At 29.4% G+C, this 17,613-nt stretch overlaps 1 protein-coding gene and 1 long non-coding RNA gene across 2 annotated transcripts; both read right to left on the bottom strand.

The window, feature by feature from the left end:
* Nucleotides 1-1,095: 1,095 nt before the first annotated feature.
* On the bottom strand, nucleotides 1,096-7,706 carry LOC107850095. Its single transcript, XM_016694541.2, has 2 exons — nucleotides 7,517-7,706; nucleotides 1,096-1,692 (listed from the first exon to the last, which is right to left on the bottom strand). The coding sequence occupies exons 1-2, from the start codon at nucleotides 7,565-7,567 to the stop codon at nucleotides 1,393-1,395; spliced, it is 351 nt and encodes a 116-aa protein (XP_016550027.1). The 5' UTR covers nucleotides 7,568-7,706; the 3' UTR covers nucleotides 1,096-1,392.
* A 2,979-nt stretch (nucleotides 7,707-10,685) lies between these two features.
* On the bottom strand, nucleotides 10,686-11,463 carry LOC124889323. The gene is made up of 2 exons (XR_007048216.1): nucleotides 11,363-11,463; nucleotides 10,686-11,092 (listed from the first exon to the last, which is right to left on the bottom strand). It is a non-coding gene; the product is annotated as an uncharacterized LOC124889323 (long non-coding RNA).
* Nucleotides 11,464-17,613: the final 6,150 nt, after the last annotated feature.

Genomic DNA, 17,613 nt, shown 5'->3' on the forward strand with positions numbered 1-17,613 from the left:
TTTGACCAATGGACAAAGTAATTATCCAAAGGGTAGTGTCATTGAGTGGTCGTTGTCAGATGTGACGAGACAACACTGAGTGGTCATTGTCAGACGTGACCAGATATTATTGTGTAGTCATTTTCGGATGTGATAAGACATCGAATTATTATACTGCAAAAAAATAATTGGTCCAACTCAGCATTTGCGGACTTTAAAATATAGATATTGAATGAAAAAATGTAAAGAATATTAAAATTATTAAAATATAATTAATTTAAAAATAATGTATACATATATATATATATATATATATATAACCTCATGTCGTGCATGTGTGTGGGTGATTGTAAAATGTTAAGAACGATAATGAATTGATAAAAATCCTAAAATTAGAAAAATATTAATACATTATAAAAAATAAAAATTTGACAACAAATTAATTAAAATCCTAAAGAAAGGATAATTATCAATAATTTATCAAACAATATAAAAAGATGTGAAAATTATGTTTCGTACCCTTTAACGAACAGAAAGCCTGAAGACGTTAATTTTAGGCACGAAGAGCAAAAATTAGGTGTCAACAATCATCAATAATCATAATTGAATAACATATATCAATATACTCGTACCCATAACCATACCACCATATAGACACCTATCTCATCATTACACCCTATTCACTCATTATTAGCTAGCCAACACTTATTACTAAACCAATTACTTACTAGTCATCATATAACCTCTAATTATCATCCATCCACTATTCATCACCTAGTCATTGTTCATGGATCAACGACTAACCATTATTTACGCACAAGCCAAAAGTAACGTCTAGTCAAGATTCACCACTAGATCGTATTCTCTAATTAACCAATATTCATTTCTAGCCAACATAATCCTACTAGTCACCATTTAAAAAAAGACCACTAATCACCATGAGTACGCTTATTCATCTCTCAACTAACATCTCTTATTAACTAGCATCATTAATTCACAAATCCTCATTAAACAATTAATCAACATCATAAACTTAGTCATCAATAGTACCTAATCATCACCATCGCTAAACCCATTATCATTAACCACCATAATGAAATAATCATCCCTATTAATAACCATCAATGTCATTAGTCCTCTTTACCACTAAGGTTAACAAATCCACTAGTCACTATTAGCCACTTAAGTAATATCCATCACTAAGCATCTTTCATCCTTAAATCAATAACTATACCACTTTATACCTCAACCCATTAGAAGACTATAACTGACACCTCTAATATCAATATTATAGCCAACTGCACAAGAACATGAATAAACATATAATTGTCATACATAGGGCTAGCGGATTCAACCGGTAGGTGCACACATAGGCATATCAATATTCATATCCTCCGTCCTTGTCGGACATCATCATGTCATCATAATATCCTCCGAACTTAAACCGGGTATCAATATATCATCATAATATCCTCCAGCCTTGCCGGATATCAATATATCATCATAATATCCTCCGACCTTGTTGGACATCAATATATCATCGTAATATCCTTCGAACTCAAATCGGGTATCAACATCATCAACATATCCTTTAGACTCGAATTGGATATTAATATAATCAACATATCTTTCAAACTCGAACCAGATATCAATATCATCAATATATCTTCCGAACTTGAATCGGGTATCAATATCATCAACATATCCTCCGACCTTGTCAGGTATCATCATATCATCATAATAGGCAATCAATATCAATAATAAAGAACAAGCCCCACAAGGGCTAAAGTAAAGTGCAAGTCCCACGAGGGCTAAAGTAAATGACAAGTAAGTCTATGACAAGCACCACGAGGGGTAAAGTAAAGTGCAAGCCCCACGAGGACTAAAGTAAAGAGAAGTAAGAAGGAGCATACATTTATATCTCGTCATTCGTCGCCGAGGATAATTTATCCATAAATATGTGAATATATATATATATATATATATATATATATATATATATATATAGCATGAATATTACAAATCATTAACGGGTTCAACATGGTTAATAGCATAACTTCTCATGTAGTCAATAAATATACCTTTTAGAACCCTTAGTATCATGACTCATAGTATTAGCAACACATTTAGAACCCTTAGTATCATGACTCATAGTATTAGCAACAAAAAGGTTTTCTAACATAATCACTAGTTGGGTTACTTGACAAAGCATAACATGAGTCAACATAATCTATAGAGTATCTTTTCTCATAGTCAATAAGCATGTCTTCTAACACCATTAACATAATCATTTCCAATATAGACAATAAAGACGATTTCCAATACTATTTATTAGCATAATTACTAAGCATGATCATAAATTGGGCAATAATATAGTTAATGACCCGAACACTGGTATAAATGATGGCTTAATCAAGAGTATAGTCAAGGACTCATCATTACAAAATTCATAATTTTATAATTTAAACCTTGGGTATAACCATAAGCAGCATCATGAACAATGAACCATTAGTAGCATATTCATTGGCCTAAAGATTTTTCATCATTAGTATAAACGATGGCTAAAGCATTACATGATCCATAATTTATTCATGGCATGGTCAATAATATCATTTATGACTTAGGTATTCTAAGTCACCAAAATGCATTCTAGGTCAATTTCTACCCCGGACTAGACTAAAGTATCTAAATCAACTCTTAGATGTATAGCAAACCACCATAAGATCTAAAGTAGAACTCGGAACCAAAATAAGTCATGTTATAAAAAAATGACCAAAATAGGCCACCTATTTAATAAGTTACCAAAATAGACTAAACGTAATAAATTATTATATTTTTCACTATTTTCTTAATGGTCAACTAACGGAGTTAACTTTTTATAAAACGTAATAAATTATTATATTTTACAATTTTTTTTTTATAAAACTTAATAATTTATTACGTTTTATCCAAAAAAATATACAATGTAACAAATTCTTACGATTTACACAAAAATCTAAATAAAAAAAGTTAGTGTTTTGTCACATCACCGCTTTATGCCTACTGTTTTTGAAAATTGATAAAACATAATAAAAACATACAATCTGCACTTTATACCAAAATCATAATATTTTCTTACGATATTCATTGAATTTCTTCACATTTTCTTTCACTTTGCAGATGTGTCCCCCCACCCCCACCCCTTTTCCTCTTTCCTCTTTGTTTCACTTTCCAGACACTTTGACTTTCACTATTTTTGGTTAAAAATATCTCACTATTTAGGTCAAATTGTAAAAAAATTGACTTTATGTCAATAAAGTTACTTACGTTTTACACTTCACTGCTCGTTCGAATAATTCATCTTTTTTCTTTGTAATAAATTTTTATGTTTTACACAAAAATTCAAAAAATAAAAAAGAGTGAAGTATCAATTACCTCATGAACTTGCCACTTTCCTTATATTTATTCTATATAAAAAAAAAATAACCACTTCTACCCTTAATTATTCGATTTCTCCCAAAAAAATTATACTTTTGAGTTCTCCTCTACTCCAAAATAGTGAAATTTTGAATTTTCGGCGATCAAATATGCTATTATCAAAAAGAATTATACTTTTTTTGTGTGTTAAAAATATAAAATTATTTTTTTCGATTAGTGTTTCATAGCAGTTTCCGATTAGTGTTTCGATTAGGATTTTAAGGAGACTCACATGCACAAATACGTTTCTTATTATAATTAATGGAGTAAGAAATCACAATTTAAGTTAGGGATATACAAAAATCTAACCGATAAAAATGTTATTGATTTATCGTTATTGGGTTAATAATTTTATAATAAAAGATTATTGTGTTATTTATTCGATTTCAATTTTTTTATTGGTAAACCGATTATCCAATAAATTATACTAAATAATTATTTTACATCCTATATATATATATATATATATATATATATATATATATATATATAATTATATATTAAAGTAAAAAAAAGAAGAAAGAGGAAAGAAGGGGGGGGGGGGAGGGGGGCACATCTGCAAAGTGAAAGAAAAGGTGAAGAAATTTAATGAACATCTTAAGAAAATATTACAATTTTGATATAAAGTGTAGATCGTAGGTTTTTATTACGTTTTGTCAATTTTCAAAAACAGTAGACATAAAGTGGTGATGTGACATGTGACAAAACATTGACTTTTTTTTATAGATTTTCGTGTAAATCATAAGAATTTGTTACGTTTTATATTTTTTTTATAAAATGTAATAAATTATTACGTTTTACAAATCTATGTTTTACAAAAAAATTGTGAAACGTAATAATTTATTACGTTTTATAAAAAGTCAACTCTATTAGTTGACCGTTAAGAAAAAAATGAAAAACGTAATAATTTATTACGTTTAGCCTGTTTTGATAACTTATTAAATAGGTGGCCTATTTTGATCACTTTTTTTATAACATGGCTTATTTTGGTTTCAAGTTCTCTAAAGTAGATATTCTACTCAAGCACATTTACTAAGTCCAATGGAACCAAGACAACCTTCCCTAAAATAAGCAACTAAGACCAATTTACTCTAATTATGTGTCACTAGAGCATCATAGCTAAGGTTGAGTATTCTAAGGCATTCTCATGCTAAACACGAGTAATGAAGTCTATTCCACCTAATATAATGAGAAACAAGTCAAGCTTTCTAACTTCTAAAATTCATATAGCTTAATTGGTCTGACTAATTCAAGTCCTAAATTTCATCAATCAATACTTAAAAGTAGCTCAATCAAACAAGGAGTAAGTCTAATCTACTTCAAATCCAAAGAAAGCCCATGAACCGCTAAACCTTTGTTTTTTCTTTCCAAGAATCTTTTCAAGGTGCCAAGCTATCAAAAACACTATCTACACATCACTACGAGAATTTTGATACCCATATTGCACCTTTGTGTTTTGAATTCAAAAACGACACCAAAAACTTCAAGTGGGTCCCACATACGAAAAATACGTTTTCGAGACCAACCAATGTTCATACACCACTAGGGAATCATAACCCTCAAGAATTAGATAAAAATCAAGCATATTTGAGGTAAAATCAAGCCCTCAAGCAATTTGGGGTGTTGGTCAAAATTCAAGAAATTAAAGATTGAAAGAGGAAGGATTCATACCTTTTATCCGTTGTTAATAACAAATATATATTAATCAAGGTTCTAACTCACCCCCAAGAATCAATTTGAAGTTAATTTATCATTGTAGGGCCTCTAGGGCTCAAAAGGTGAGTGAAAATGGTCAATTTCACGACCAAGAGGGGCTATTCATAGAACCTTGATCGCGGTTATATGAGGTTCGCATGGTCAAAACTTGTTTTTCTAAAAAATTTCTTATAAATAAAATTTATAGTTTGATTAATGATGAAATTTTACAAAATTTTAGATTCGGGAAAAAAGTAATTTTCTAAAAAATTGTTCTTTAAAAATTTGTGAAAACATTCAAGTACTCTTTGAAAAAAAAAAATCATGTAATCAATCTTCTACATGATTTTTCTTTTGAAGATAATATTCTTTTCAATGTTAAATTATGTCAAGTGAATTCTAAATATTTAAAATTATGTAAAACAAAAATTGATTCAACAATTCAATTCTTAACTGGTATCAGAGCCATATATTATTGTAGTGATATATGTTTATGATCAACAACTTCACCTAACAATAACTTCACCTATTATTTCATTATCTCAAAAATTTTCACTAGTACTATTTGATAGATATTTGAAAGATAATTAATTAACTTGTTGAATTTTAAATATTTGTGATTGACTTTAAAAGCTTTGGGACAAAGAAAAAAATAATGCATGGATTCCATGGTACACGTGTCTCACTTGTGGCCAAGTTTTGACAACTTGATGGCCAAGTATTTTAGCATCACGTGTTCATTTCCAAAGCTATCCTTGGTTAATTAATTTTGATGTTACATTTTCTTTCCACCGCCTTGAAACATTTTCTATAAATAGGCATCACCGCTTTCAGCAAAAATATAAGCTAACATATATATTTGTCTTTAACTGCTTAACGTTTTTTCTTTGCCTTTATTTTATTAATATTTTCTTGTTTCTTTTCTAAATTAAGATTTGTTGGATTTATAATTAATTTTGTTGATTCTTGTATCCTCTGATTAATTAGGGAAGGGTTACTTAACTTTGGATATCCTCTAATTAATCATGAAAGTGCTTGTTTAATTCTAGGAAAATATTTCACATTACGGAAATAGTTTCTTAGAATAGTGTCTAGCACAACTCAAGTATTTTATATATTACTTAAAATATTATAGTAATATTATTATTATTATTATTATTATTATTATTATTATTAGTAGTAGTAGTAGTAGTATCGTCATCATCATTATTGTTGTTCTTATTATTATTGTACTTGTTGATACTACTATATAAGAAATATTATTATCGTTGCAGTTTATTTATTTTCATAATTGATATTGAAATTTATTATTGTTTCCCAACACTATTTTTAGTGTTTTCACTAACTTTATTAAAAGCTGCACTAGATTTCTTCTTAGGCATATGTACATATACATTCAAAATAACTCTAATTTACAAGATTTTACATATTGTTAAGAGAATAATATCATTGTGAACGTCTTTTAAAATGCAACGGTAAAGTGTAGGATTGTGTATCGGTTGGTTCAGTTCGGTTTTGAAAATTATCAGTTTTACTTATTCATTATCGATTTGTATATATGTTAAACCGTTAAAGAACCATTAAGATATCGGTTATCGGTTTATCGAGTTTTAATTGTTATTGGTTTGGTTATCGAGTTAACCGTTAACATTGAACATATATACTCTAAATTCCAAAGCTACCTACCAGCTAAGTACAATTATAAGCATATAACAGCAAGGCCACTAGAATTGGTCCAGCAAGCTGCCAAACAATATTATCCCCCTTTTAGGCGGTAAAGTCTCAATTTTCAAATAAGAACTCGATAAAAAATTAGATGACATAATTATTTTCTAAACGCTACAATTGGAAGGTTAAAAATGACATGTAAACTGAGATTTGAACACGTAAATTGTATTGCTTTGAAGATCTTTAGTTATTGTATTGTGATTTAAAGCACGTTAGAACAACACACGAAGATTCTCATTTGTGAATGAATATATACAACAGACTAATGGATTTTATAAGTATAAATACGAAAGTTGTGCACATATCTCCCTGACTCCCTCTCTAAGTTATACAACAAAATGTGAACTTTAAATAGTTCCATAGCATCAAAAAGATCAAAAAATTAAATCTTGAAGAGTTTTATTCAACTTTAATATAAACCAAATACACATCAAACTAACAGTAGTCAATAAAAGAACAAAACAGATATAACAAAATGTAAACTTTAGACAATTTTATAGTATAAAAATATCAAAACACAAATCTTGAAGAGCTTAGTTCAACTCCATAGCAAGTTAGCATTCTAAAATTTAGATTAGACAGAAATTGAAGATGTAGCAAAAGACTATCAACAACAGCAGAAATTGAACATGCAAATGAGAGGAGCAAAAATTGTTACCTGAAATTTTTTGACCTTCAAAATCGGATATTCAATCTTCAGCACAATCATTTTACCATCGAATTTCAATCTTGTCAACCAACAATAAATTTTAGTCTCTAGATGTTTGAATTTGAGCAGTATTTTTATTAAATTTAGTCTAGAGATGTGAGTAGTGAGAGAGAGAGAGTGAGATGTGTGAAATGAAATGGGAAAATGAGAGTTCAGTAAAGTGTAAACCCTAATACCTTGGTGGACTTAGGTCTTGGGTGGTGGGCCAGTGGGTAGATAGGCATTACTTTAGGGCCTTAGGCAGTTAGGCGGATAATTAATGGAAAAATTACATATTATAGCAAAATACTATATTAATTACATGATATGGTTAAAGTTTTAAAAAAATCACAATTCATAGTCATTTGGTAGTTTAAAATCAGTTTTTTTGTGGGGCCCTATATACAAATATATGAAGATTTTTATTTACCTATTTTCTCTCTCAGTGATTTATTTTTGGTATTTTGTTTTTTTCTCTCTCTATTCTATTGGCTAAAGAAACGGCAACAACGTATATATCAAAACCCAAAATTATTGAAGATATGTTCTTCAACTTTTTTTTTCCTTATTTTTTTCTCAAAATTACATATAGTCTCCTTGATTTTACATTGAAGAACTAATAACCTTGACAACGTCATAATACACAATTCTTCAAAGGATCTTCTTCAACTTTTTTCTCCTTATTTTGAGCTCAAAATCAATCTAATATCACAGAAGATCATCCTTGATTTTTCTTTGAAAAATTATTTTGGCGGATTTGTCACCACATAAAATCAGTTTTTGATATTTATTAAAAATTTGAGGTAATCTTTCAGTATTTTTATTATTAGATTTAATTTCTTTTTGATTATTTTTATATATTATGTTAGTGAGGTAATCTTTTAGTATTTTTGATAACATATATTAGAATTATTGAAGATTTGAGGTAATCTTTTAGTATTTTTCATATTAGATTGAATTTCTTTTTGATATTAATTGAAGATTTGAGGCAATCTCTTTGTATTTTTGATATTAGATTGAATTTCTTTTTGATTCTTTATATATTATCCATTTGAGTCTATATATTTCTTCGTTGTTCATCTATTTTGTATTTTTTTTAAGATTTCAAGTTCCCAATTACTTGTTGTTTCAAATGGATGAAGAAATCCCTAATAGGAGATTGACAAGAGGTATTGAACATATATCCATGATTAATTGTGGCGCTCCATTATTTGATTTGGTTGTTTCTCATTTAGATAGTGAAAATGCAGATTTTTTAGCGGAGTTGAAAGTGAACAAGTCGAGAACGAAGTCATGAACAAAACAAAGCAATGACCATATCAATAATCACAGTAGCATAATACATTCATAGTCAAGAGATAAGTTAACGGACACTTTCAAAATATTAATGAAGTTGACAATGATTACAAAGTAATTTTGTATATATTTTCATGAAATAGAATTATTGTTAAATTTACACTTTTTTTTAATATACGTATATTCATATACTATTTTGGTAGAACATATGTATATAAAGTTTGCTGTACATATATGTGAATTTTATCGTATAAAGAAAAGTATATACATATTCTACAAAAATATGTGTATATAAAGTTTGCATTTGGATATATGTATAAACAGTGTTGCATATATGTATATATAGTGAATTTACACATATACTTTTTGTATAATAATGCATGCATACACATACATATACAGTTTTAGAGTACATATATGTATATACAATTTGCATATATATATAGATAGAGTGCATATATGTATATACAGTTTGCATATATGTATATAGAGTGAACTTGTACAAATATGTCTGGCTTGAATTGCATTTGGAAGTTTTTGTATCTATACTTTAATTTTGGATAGTGTTTTCAAAAGCATTTGTTGGATGTGCTGTGATAACAAACTAACTTTTCTTTGGGAAGCAATTATTTCATATATTTTCGGGATAAAAATGTGCTTGATTATTAATAGATTTGATTAGTATTTTATTTAGTTCAATGTGCATATCTATATATATACATATATATATAATTTAAGGACAAAACCATATTAGTACGAGTACATATTCATATATACAGTATACAAATCTGTAATTTTGTTCGATTCATATATACATATATTTAATATCATCACAAACACATATTTTTCATTTCAATTTACTAATTACTTCCCAAAAATCTGAATATGCAGGGACTGTGGAGTACATGTTGCTGCATATGCAGAGTATATTAGCCATGAAAAAAGTGTACCACCAGTAGTGTTTAATGTTGAAGCTTTACGCAGTCGGTATGCTGTCCTTTTATGACGTCACGGGACTCAGAAGATTGAGAAAAATATCATGAGTGATTATGAGAGTTCGAACAGGCCAATGAGACCACAATTTGGTTGTGATAATACAAAAGTGATTGTTATTTCATAGACAGTTTAATTGTTATTATTAGAATACCTTATCAATTTTTTTTGGGTATAGCAACCTGTTTTATAATTCAGCTTTTGATATAGCAAGTTGATTTAGAATTTAATTATGGTATAGGAAGATATTTTTGAAGCTGATTTATTGTAACAGTTATGTGACTTGATTAATTTTTTTTGAAACATCACAGTATTTATACGAAGTTGTTTTGATATATATACATTTTTTTTTTGTTTCAACTAACATTAGTCACATATTATGAATGCTTTTTTAAAAGCTTATGTGTTCTTCACCAATATTATCGTATGATGAAAATATACAAAAAGTTTATGTATTTATACTTTTATACAATGTGCAAAAAGTTCTGGATGTATATATTTATGTTCATATACAATATTCACATGAATATATACTTATAGTCATATAAAAAGGATAGCTACCTAGATACATAACACACATACATATATTTATAATACACGTTATATTCTTATATTAATATACAATAATATAAATATAAAAAAGAAATACATTTCAACTTATATACCAATTAACTAAATACTTAACATTACCATGTAACATGCATCCACTAGTGAATAGAACTTTTTATAATGAATAACAAACATTTGTATAAATAAATTTTCCCTGACCACTAATATATATAAACACAAAATATTTAACTGAACATATAATGATAAACACGTATAACAGAAAAATAAAACATCAAAGAACCCAAAAACGTATGCATTTAATACTTTCAAATCACATACTTATACAAATACAAATACAATTACATATACAAATGTCCAAATATTAAGAAAACTTATACAAATATACTTACATATACAAATATACAAACATACATATACTTGTACAAGTATACAAACGTATACAAAATTACATACTTATACAAATACGTTTACCTAAATGATTTTAAATAAATTTTACTTATCCGTTTACATTTGACTTTATCGTATTGAATTGAAATTTGTGTCTGATTGAGGACTGTGTCATTACCGGCTTCAAAATAGCTTTCTTCGTATACACTTGATCAATCAAAACTTCATTATGATTTGATCCTGAAAAATTTACTTGAAATTACTCATTTATAATAATTACTTCAATCTGTTCAATAGGACCTGCATCAATTTGGTCATTTGTATCATCATTATCAACTCCAATAAGATTTTCAAACATTTAATGATTTGTGAGGAAAAACACTAATTAATTTTACTATACATTCAGTAATCAAAAATATAAAAATCCAACAATCAGAACGAATTCATAATCGTAATAGTTATTCGAATTCAGAAAACATATACAAATTCGAGAATGAATTCAAAAACATATTTTTCAGAAAAAAGTATTTCATGAATTGTCTTTTACATATTTTTGAATAGAGATTTTACCTATTATCAATTGTATGAATTGAGATCTTCTACTGCTTATTTCAAATCTTAAGAAAATATTTTTCTTCAGTTTTGGCAGATCTATAAAAATAAGATTTAATGTTTAGTTATGAAGGAGAAATATGTGGACAAGTTGGAGGAATTTAAAGAAATTAATTGCATTGGAGGAATTTAAGGAAATTGATTGCATTTAACATTCCTTGTTTATCTCTAATTGTTGTTGAATTTTTTTCTTCTATTTTTTGTATAATTCTTCAATATATACAATTAACCACCAACTGTTTTTGTCTGTAAAATGTAATTATGCAACTTAGACTAGAAAATTAGTTATAAGAGTTATAAGTTGTCTATATGTGAATTTTTATCATAATTAATTGGTATGGAGCCCAGCAGTCTATTTGTATTATTGGGTTGTCGGATCACCCGATAAAAAAAGCACTTAAACCGTGGCTCAAACCAAAAACCCAATAACAAAACTTATAAACTCGACACCCGACTCGATAGTTAAAATAACCGATCCGTTAACCCGATAAACAAATTATCGGTTCAGATTAATGGTTTGAACCGAAATCTGCACATGCCTAGTAAAGTGGCTTAATACTAAATTTGCAATTTGAATTATATCCTAAATCTTTAATATAGACTTTTATCTCAAAATTAAAAATTGTATCCACATCAATATTCACTCATTAACCCCTCCCCCTCCCTGCCTCTCACCCCCAATATATATCTTGATTTCTTAACATCATATAATAAGGCTCCACCATAATACAGTCTTAAAGTAATAAATACAAATTCACTCATGTCTACATGCATAAATAATAATATTATTAGAACACAAGCAAATAGTAATAACAATTCACCATAAGTCATTGAGAAGCTTAATAAGAAGTGACAGTTTTTTATGAAGTTAAAGATAATCGTCTTGATCAATTAAAAGAGACACCCAAATTGATTCTTTTATCTATTAGAATTCAAGCAAACAGTCTCTTAAAGTAATAGAAATAAACCACCCAATATTTTGTCTTATTATCTAGTTTTTATGAATCATTTAAAAGAAAGAATAATGGTACAAAAGGCCCAAAATTTAGCACTGGTATTGTCACTAATACTATTTTATTCTTTTATTCTTTCTAAAGTAGACCTATCTTAATTGAATTCACAATTATGTGCAAGATGCTTATCTCTTGTTTTTAAAAAATCAACAAATCAATTTTCTTACAAATAAGATATATAGTTTGACTGATAATGAAATATTACAAAATTTTAAATTAGAAGTTTTTTTTTTTTCTTAGAAAATATTCTTTAAAATTTGTGGGAACATCCAAATGCTCTTTGAAAAAGAAAGAAACATGTAGTCAGCCTTCCATAGGAAGAGAATTATTTTGAAGATAATATTCTTGTCAATGCTAGTCCATATCAAATGAATTATGAATATTTGAAATTATGTAAAAAAAAAAAAAAAGAAATTGATTCAACAATTCAATTCCATATATTGTTGTAGTGATAGGAGTTTTATGATCAACACATTCCTTCAAAAGACTATCTATCATAAAATACATGCTATTGTTTTTAATGATTTTAAAAAAGTATTGAAAAATGAATAATGTTTAGTAGTAAGGATAAAGAGGACACAAATGATAAATTCTTATTAATTTTTCAAACTAAACAATTATTGTTGGATATCTATTTTTAGTACTATGGATAAGCAAAGATAACAAAGGGTTAATGATTTTAGCTTGTTATGAAATTTAAGAAAATAATTAATTTTTTTAAATTTTGTGCTCTTAAATTAAAGTTGTGTAAAATATATATTAATTTTATAGTTCTAAAAATATAATGTGAAAACTTGATATTAAAAATTATAACAAAAGAGATGTTTTTTGGACTAAAAAGTCGTCGCTTTGTATTACTTGTCACTTGATACAACCTTTGATTTGTTAAAATGGACAAGTAATTTTTACTTTATAATATTAGATTATTGTTGATATGGCATACTATAAGAAACTTTTACTTAAAAATGTATTTGCTAAACTAGTCTTATTAATGATTTCAAGAATTAGAAATTTGACTACTACTATACTTTAAATACCAATAATTATATGCTTAGTGTAATCTCATAAATGGGATATGAAGAAGATAGTATACACATAGATTTATACAAGGTATTATTTGTAATACCCCACAAGCTCCTAGATAAGTTTTCAACTATTCGTCATATGTTTAAAGGCCCCAAAGTGATTATTTCAAACCATAGATAAGTGTCATAACCATTCACCATGTGGGTAGAGAGATTTAGATGTGATTACGGTCATAGAAAGCACTTAGAGCAAAGTTGAGTTGAAAATATTTGTATCGATTGAGTTTTAATATTGGATTCTATGATGGTTAAATTTAAAAGAGTGTAACTCCTAGAATATATCGAGTTAGGTGGCCTACTATATAGAAAATTAAAGCCCTTCGAGTCTTCCTTCCAACGCCACCGACCGTTCGCCAATATGAGTTCGAAGTAAGAAGTTATGAGTGTTTTAGTGAGGCACTGTCTTGCGTTCACAATTGGGTTCATCCCACGAACCTAGAGGTTCGCAATTGGGTTCGCCCCACGAACCCTGTGGTTCGCGTTTGGGTTCGCCCAACGAACCCTATACTTCACAATTGGGTTCACTCCACGAACCTTAGGATCCACGATGGGGATCGTGCTGTGAACCCTTTTGTGTGTCAAAAATCTTTTGTTTTAATATATTTTAAGGGCATGAAGGTCTTTTCACACCCCTAGGTCATCCCAAACTTCTTAGGTATGTGTATAGGGTCTTAAAAATAACTTCAATCATCAAATAAGCATTATTTTTCCTTTTCTTAGACAGTTATTAAACGTATTCTTCTCTCAACTCTCAAGAGATAAAGAGGTGGGGTTCTTTCAAGAATTCACCGCCCAAGGCTCCAAATTCAAGCTCCTTCCAAGAAGTCAAGAAATTCGGATATGTGGGGTTGAGCAAGGATAATCTTTCATCCTTGTATCCAAAAACATTGATTTTAAAGATGAATTTATGCAATTTCAATTAGGGTTCATACCCAATTCCATATTCTTGAAATTGTGACGTTATCATATGTTTAAAGTTCAGTTAGCACAAGAATTTATGTTGCTCATATTTTTTCCTATATGATTTTTATTATGAGATGAATTTTAGTATTTTTATATAAATTTTCATGAGTTGATAAATACACATCAATTTTAGCATGATTCAGTCAGTTTAAAAATAAGAGTATATGAATTTATCATGATTCTCTCAGTTTATAAGAAGTTCAGATGTACTATTTCATATTACCACAGTATGAATCAAATTTTGATTTTGACCTTACGATCTTAGACATGATATAAAATTCATGCAATATTTACAAGCATGAGTTATTAACAGAACCATGATTGGTTTTCAGATTCACAAACCCAAATGCTTATTTTAAGGTGAATTTCATCAGCATGAGCATATAGTATGAATTTTGGGGGTAGTATTTAGTACCGAGAGAGAATATGGGTTCAACGCATCCTATTTTCTAGAAACTACGTGCCACCATAGGTTTAGGGGCCTTGCCAGAGAGTGTTCCCTTTTTTCAATATGGGCTCAATTTAGTGATCACTCCAGTTCAGTTCATGTTCAATTCCAATGGCAAAGGTAGAACAACCCTCCTCAATATGGGTCAGACGTCGGACTCTATGCTAGCTCATATGGTTTATGTCAGTTACAAGAATCTTCCACAGAAAAGATTATTTATAAACTAAGTGTAAAGACTCACAGTTTTATTCAGATATTATTTTATGAGTTAGTATCCATGAGATTTCAGCTCTCAGTTTATGATCAGGGTGGGTCCTTTTACACTTAGCCTACATGATTTGAAAGTATATTTAGCTTCACTTTTACTTATCCCACAGAAAAGAGTATTTTACAAATTAAGTGTAGTAACTCACCCGGCCTATCAGATTATGTTTGTTACTCACGTTTATGATATTTCATCTTTTAGTTTATTTCAGTCTCTTGGTAAGTCTACTTGTACTTAGTATGCATGTTTTAAGATTATTCATAGATTCAATTTTACTTATTGCATTCACCCCAATATACTCAGTATATTCCAGAAGTACTGACCACATATACGTTAGTGTGGATACATTGTTTTATGATGTAGGTGCCAGTTGTAGCCCACACATCATAATCAGAAAGTTCGCAGCTTCCAGCCAGTAGGTGATGAGTTCTTTTGATTCGAGGACTCGAGTCAACTATAGTTTCAGTATCATTTTTATTCAGTCATATGATTTAGGGATAGTTGGGGGTCATGTCTGGGGTACCTATAGTCAGTATTAGGAGAGCCTTTATAGATAGTCAGGAAGACGTAATATATTTAATTTTAGTTTTGTTTTGTATAACCAGAGTGTATATACTTTAAAGAGTTTTGTATTGAACATATTCAGCTAAAGACATGTCTTCCGCTTATTACCTCTCAACTTTATGTGTTTTATTCAGTTGCTCAGGAGTTATGCCAATGTTATCGATTAACTTAGGATCACTTGTGGTTCTAAGCACCATGTGATATCCAGTGGGTAGTCTCGAGGCATTAAAAACTTGGTGTTAGATCCAAGAGTTTAAATGTCCTGGGGTTTCTGTGAAGCCGTATCTAGTAGAGTCTTGAGGAACGGTACGGACATATCTATACTTTTCTTCAAGAGGTTATTGGGCATTTTAGAAATATTTCCTTATTCATTCTCTAGATCATGCAGTATCTCTCAAAAACTTCAGTCGATTTGTTTTACTCCATAATTCTCCATCTATGACTTATTCTTGAGATAACATGAGTAGTAAATTCCAATTCCTCCCGAGATTATGCTCTCAGATTTACTATCAGTAACTTCAGGAATAACACAAAGGGATTGAGAGGAGCCCACTAGCATGTTTAAAATTCTTTAATTCAAAAGTTTATGTCCTTATCCATAAGAGTTGTGCGGTTAAGACAGAATATGCTATGTAATCAAATTTCTCTTTAGCCCTTCATTATAGATAGCGTTCATGAGAGAAGAGAGTATGTACCTTGATTATTGAATACAAATTTTATTAAGAGATATTGTAACTTAGAATGCTATGATTCATAAGTAGTAGAACATCCTTAGAGTTAGAAGTGTGGATTTAGAAGTGTAGTAACAAAAAAAGGTAGGGTTAGCATTTGGTTGGGGGTAAACTGATAGATCTATGTCTACTATTAAGTAGGATTGAGGTAATATATCCTTGTGTGTTAACTAAGGGGTAGTGAATGTGGTGTAGGTTTCATGGTGGAAGGCAGAGAATAAGTTATTAGTTAAGGTGAATTGTGGTATGCTTAAGGTAGGAAAGAAGTTCTTGATGATATTCCATTGTGTAAGAAAAGCATAGGTTATTAACGAAAGTATTATGTTGTTAAGGATTGTTAATAGGGGTTCTCCTTGTGGTTATGAAAGAGAAATTGGTTGAGTCTTGTAGGGATAGAGTATAATTTAGATATATGGATAGATAAGTAGTAGTGATGTGTGAAAGGAGGATATGCTAATGGATTATAGTAAGATAGAAGATAAGATTATGATCAAATATTATTATAATGAGGCTCTAGTGGACTTGTGTTTCTTGATGTTTTGATAAGCAAAAATGATATGTGAGGTTGTGGTTAGTCATGTCTAGTACTAGAATCTAAGCTTAAACAGTGAATGATCATCAAGGTGGAAAAATGATTGCTTGGGATAGTGATGTAAGTTGTTTGAAGGGTGAGCTAGTAGGCTTGGAATGATATATGTGTCACGCCTCAAATCCTATTGGGGCAGATAGGCACCCGTAGCCGTAAAGGCCCGAGAGAACCAATTCATAACCTTGTACTTCTTATGCATGTAACTATGACAACCAAAGGTTCTGACAAATATGATATTATGTATCGATGAGAATAATTACATAGGCAAGCACAAACTTATATATACAACACTTGGCCGTTGGGGCCACCACGTCTAAAGGCAAGACACTACCATAACTTTACATTATTCTATAAACCCTCTAAAAGATACATATACTTAGTTAGGGTTGGGACAAACCCCCCGCCCTACTCTTGACTTACTGCACAATACCAAAATATATAGAACAGACTCACAGAGCCCCGAATCAATCTGGAGCTCACCAATAGTCACTGAATAGCCTGCGTTCCTACTAGTGAGGTGTATGAGCTGAAGTACCTGTGCCTGCAACATG

The sequence above is a fragment of the Capsicum annuum genome, chromosome 12, assembly GCF_002878395.1.
Source record: "Capsicum annuum cultivar UCD-10X-F1 chromosome 12, UCD10Xv1.1, whole genome shotgun sequence".
Taxonomy (NCBI): domain Eukaryota; kingdom Viridiplantae; phylum Streptophyta; class Magnoliopsida; order Solanales; family Solanaceae; genus Capsicum; species Capsicum annuum.

Excerpts from the sequence above, each read along its gene's own strand:
- LOC107850095 (XM_016694541.2), bottom strand. The coding sequence starts at position 7,567 with ATGATTGTGCTGAAGATTGAATATCCGATTTTGAAGGTCAAAAAATTT. Across the intron at positions 1,693-7,516 it reads TGAAGGTCAAAAAATTTCAG|GTCGGAGGATATGTTGATGA; the intron begins GTAACAATTTTT and ends ATACCTGACAAG.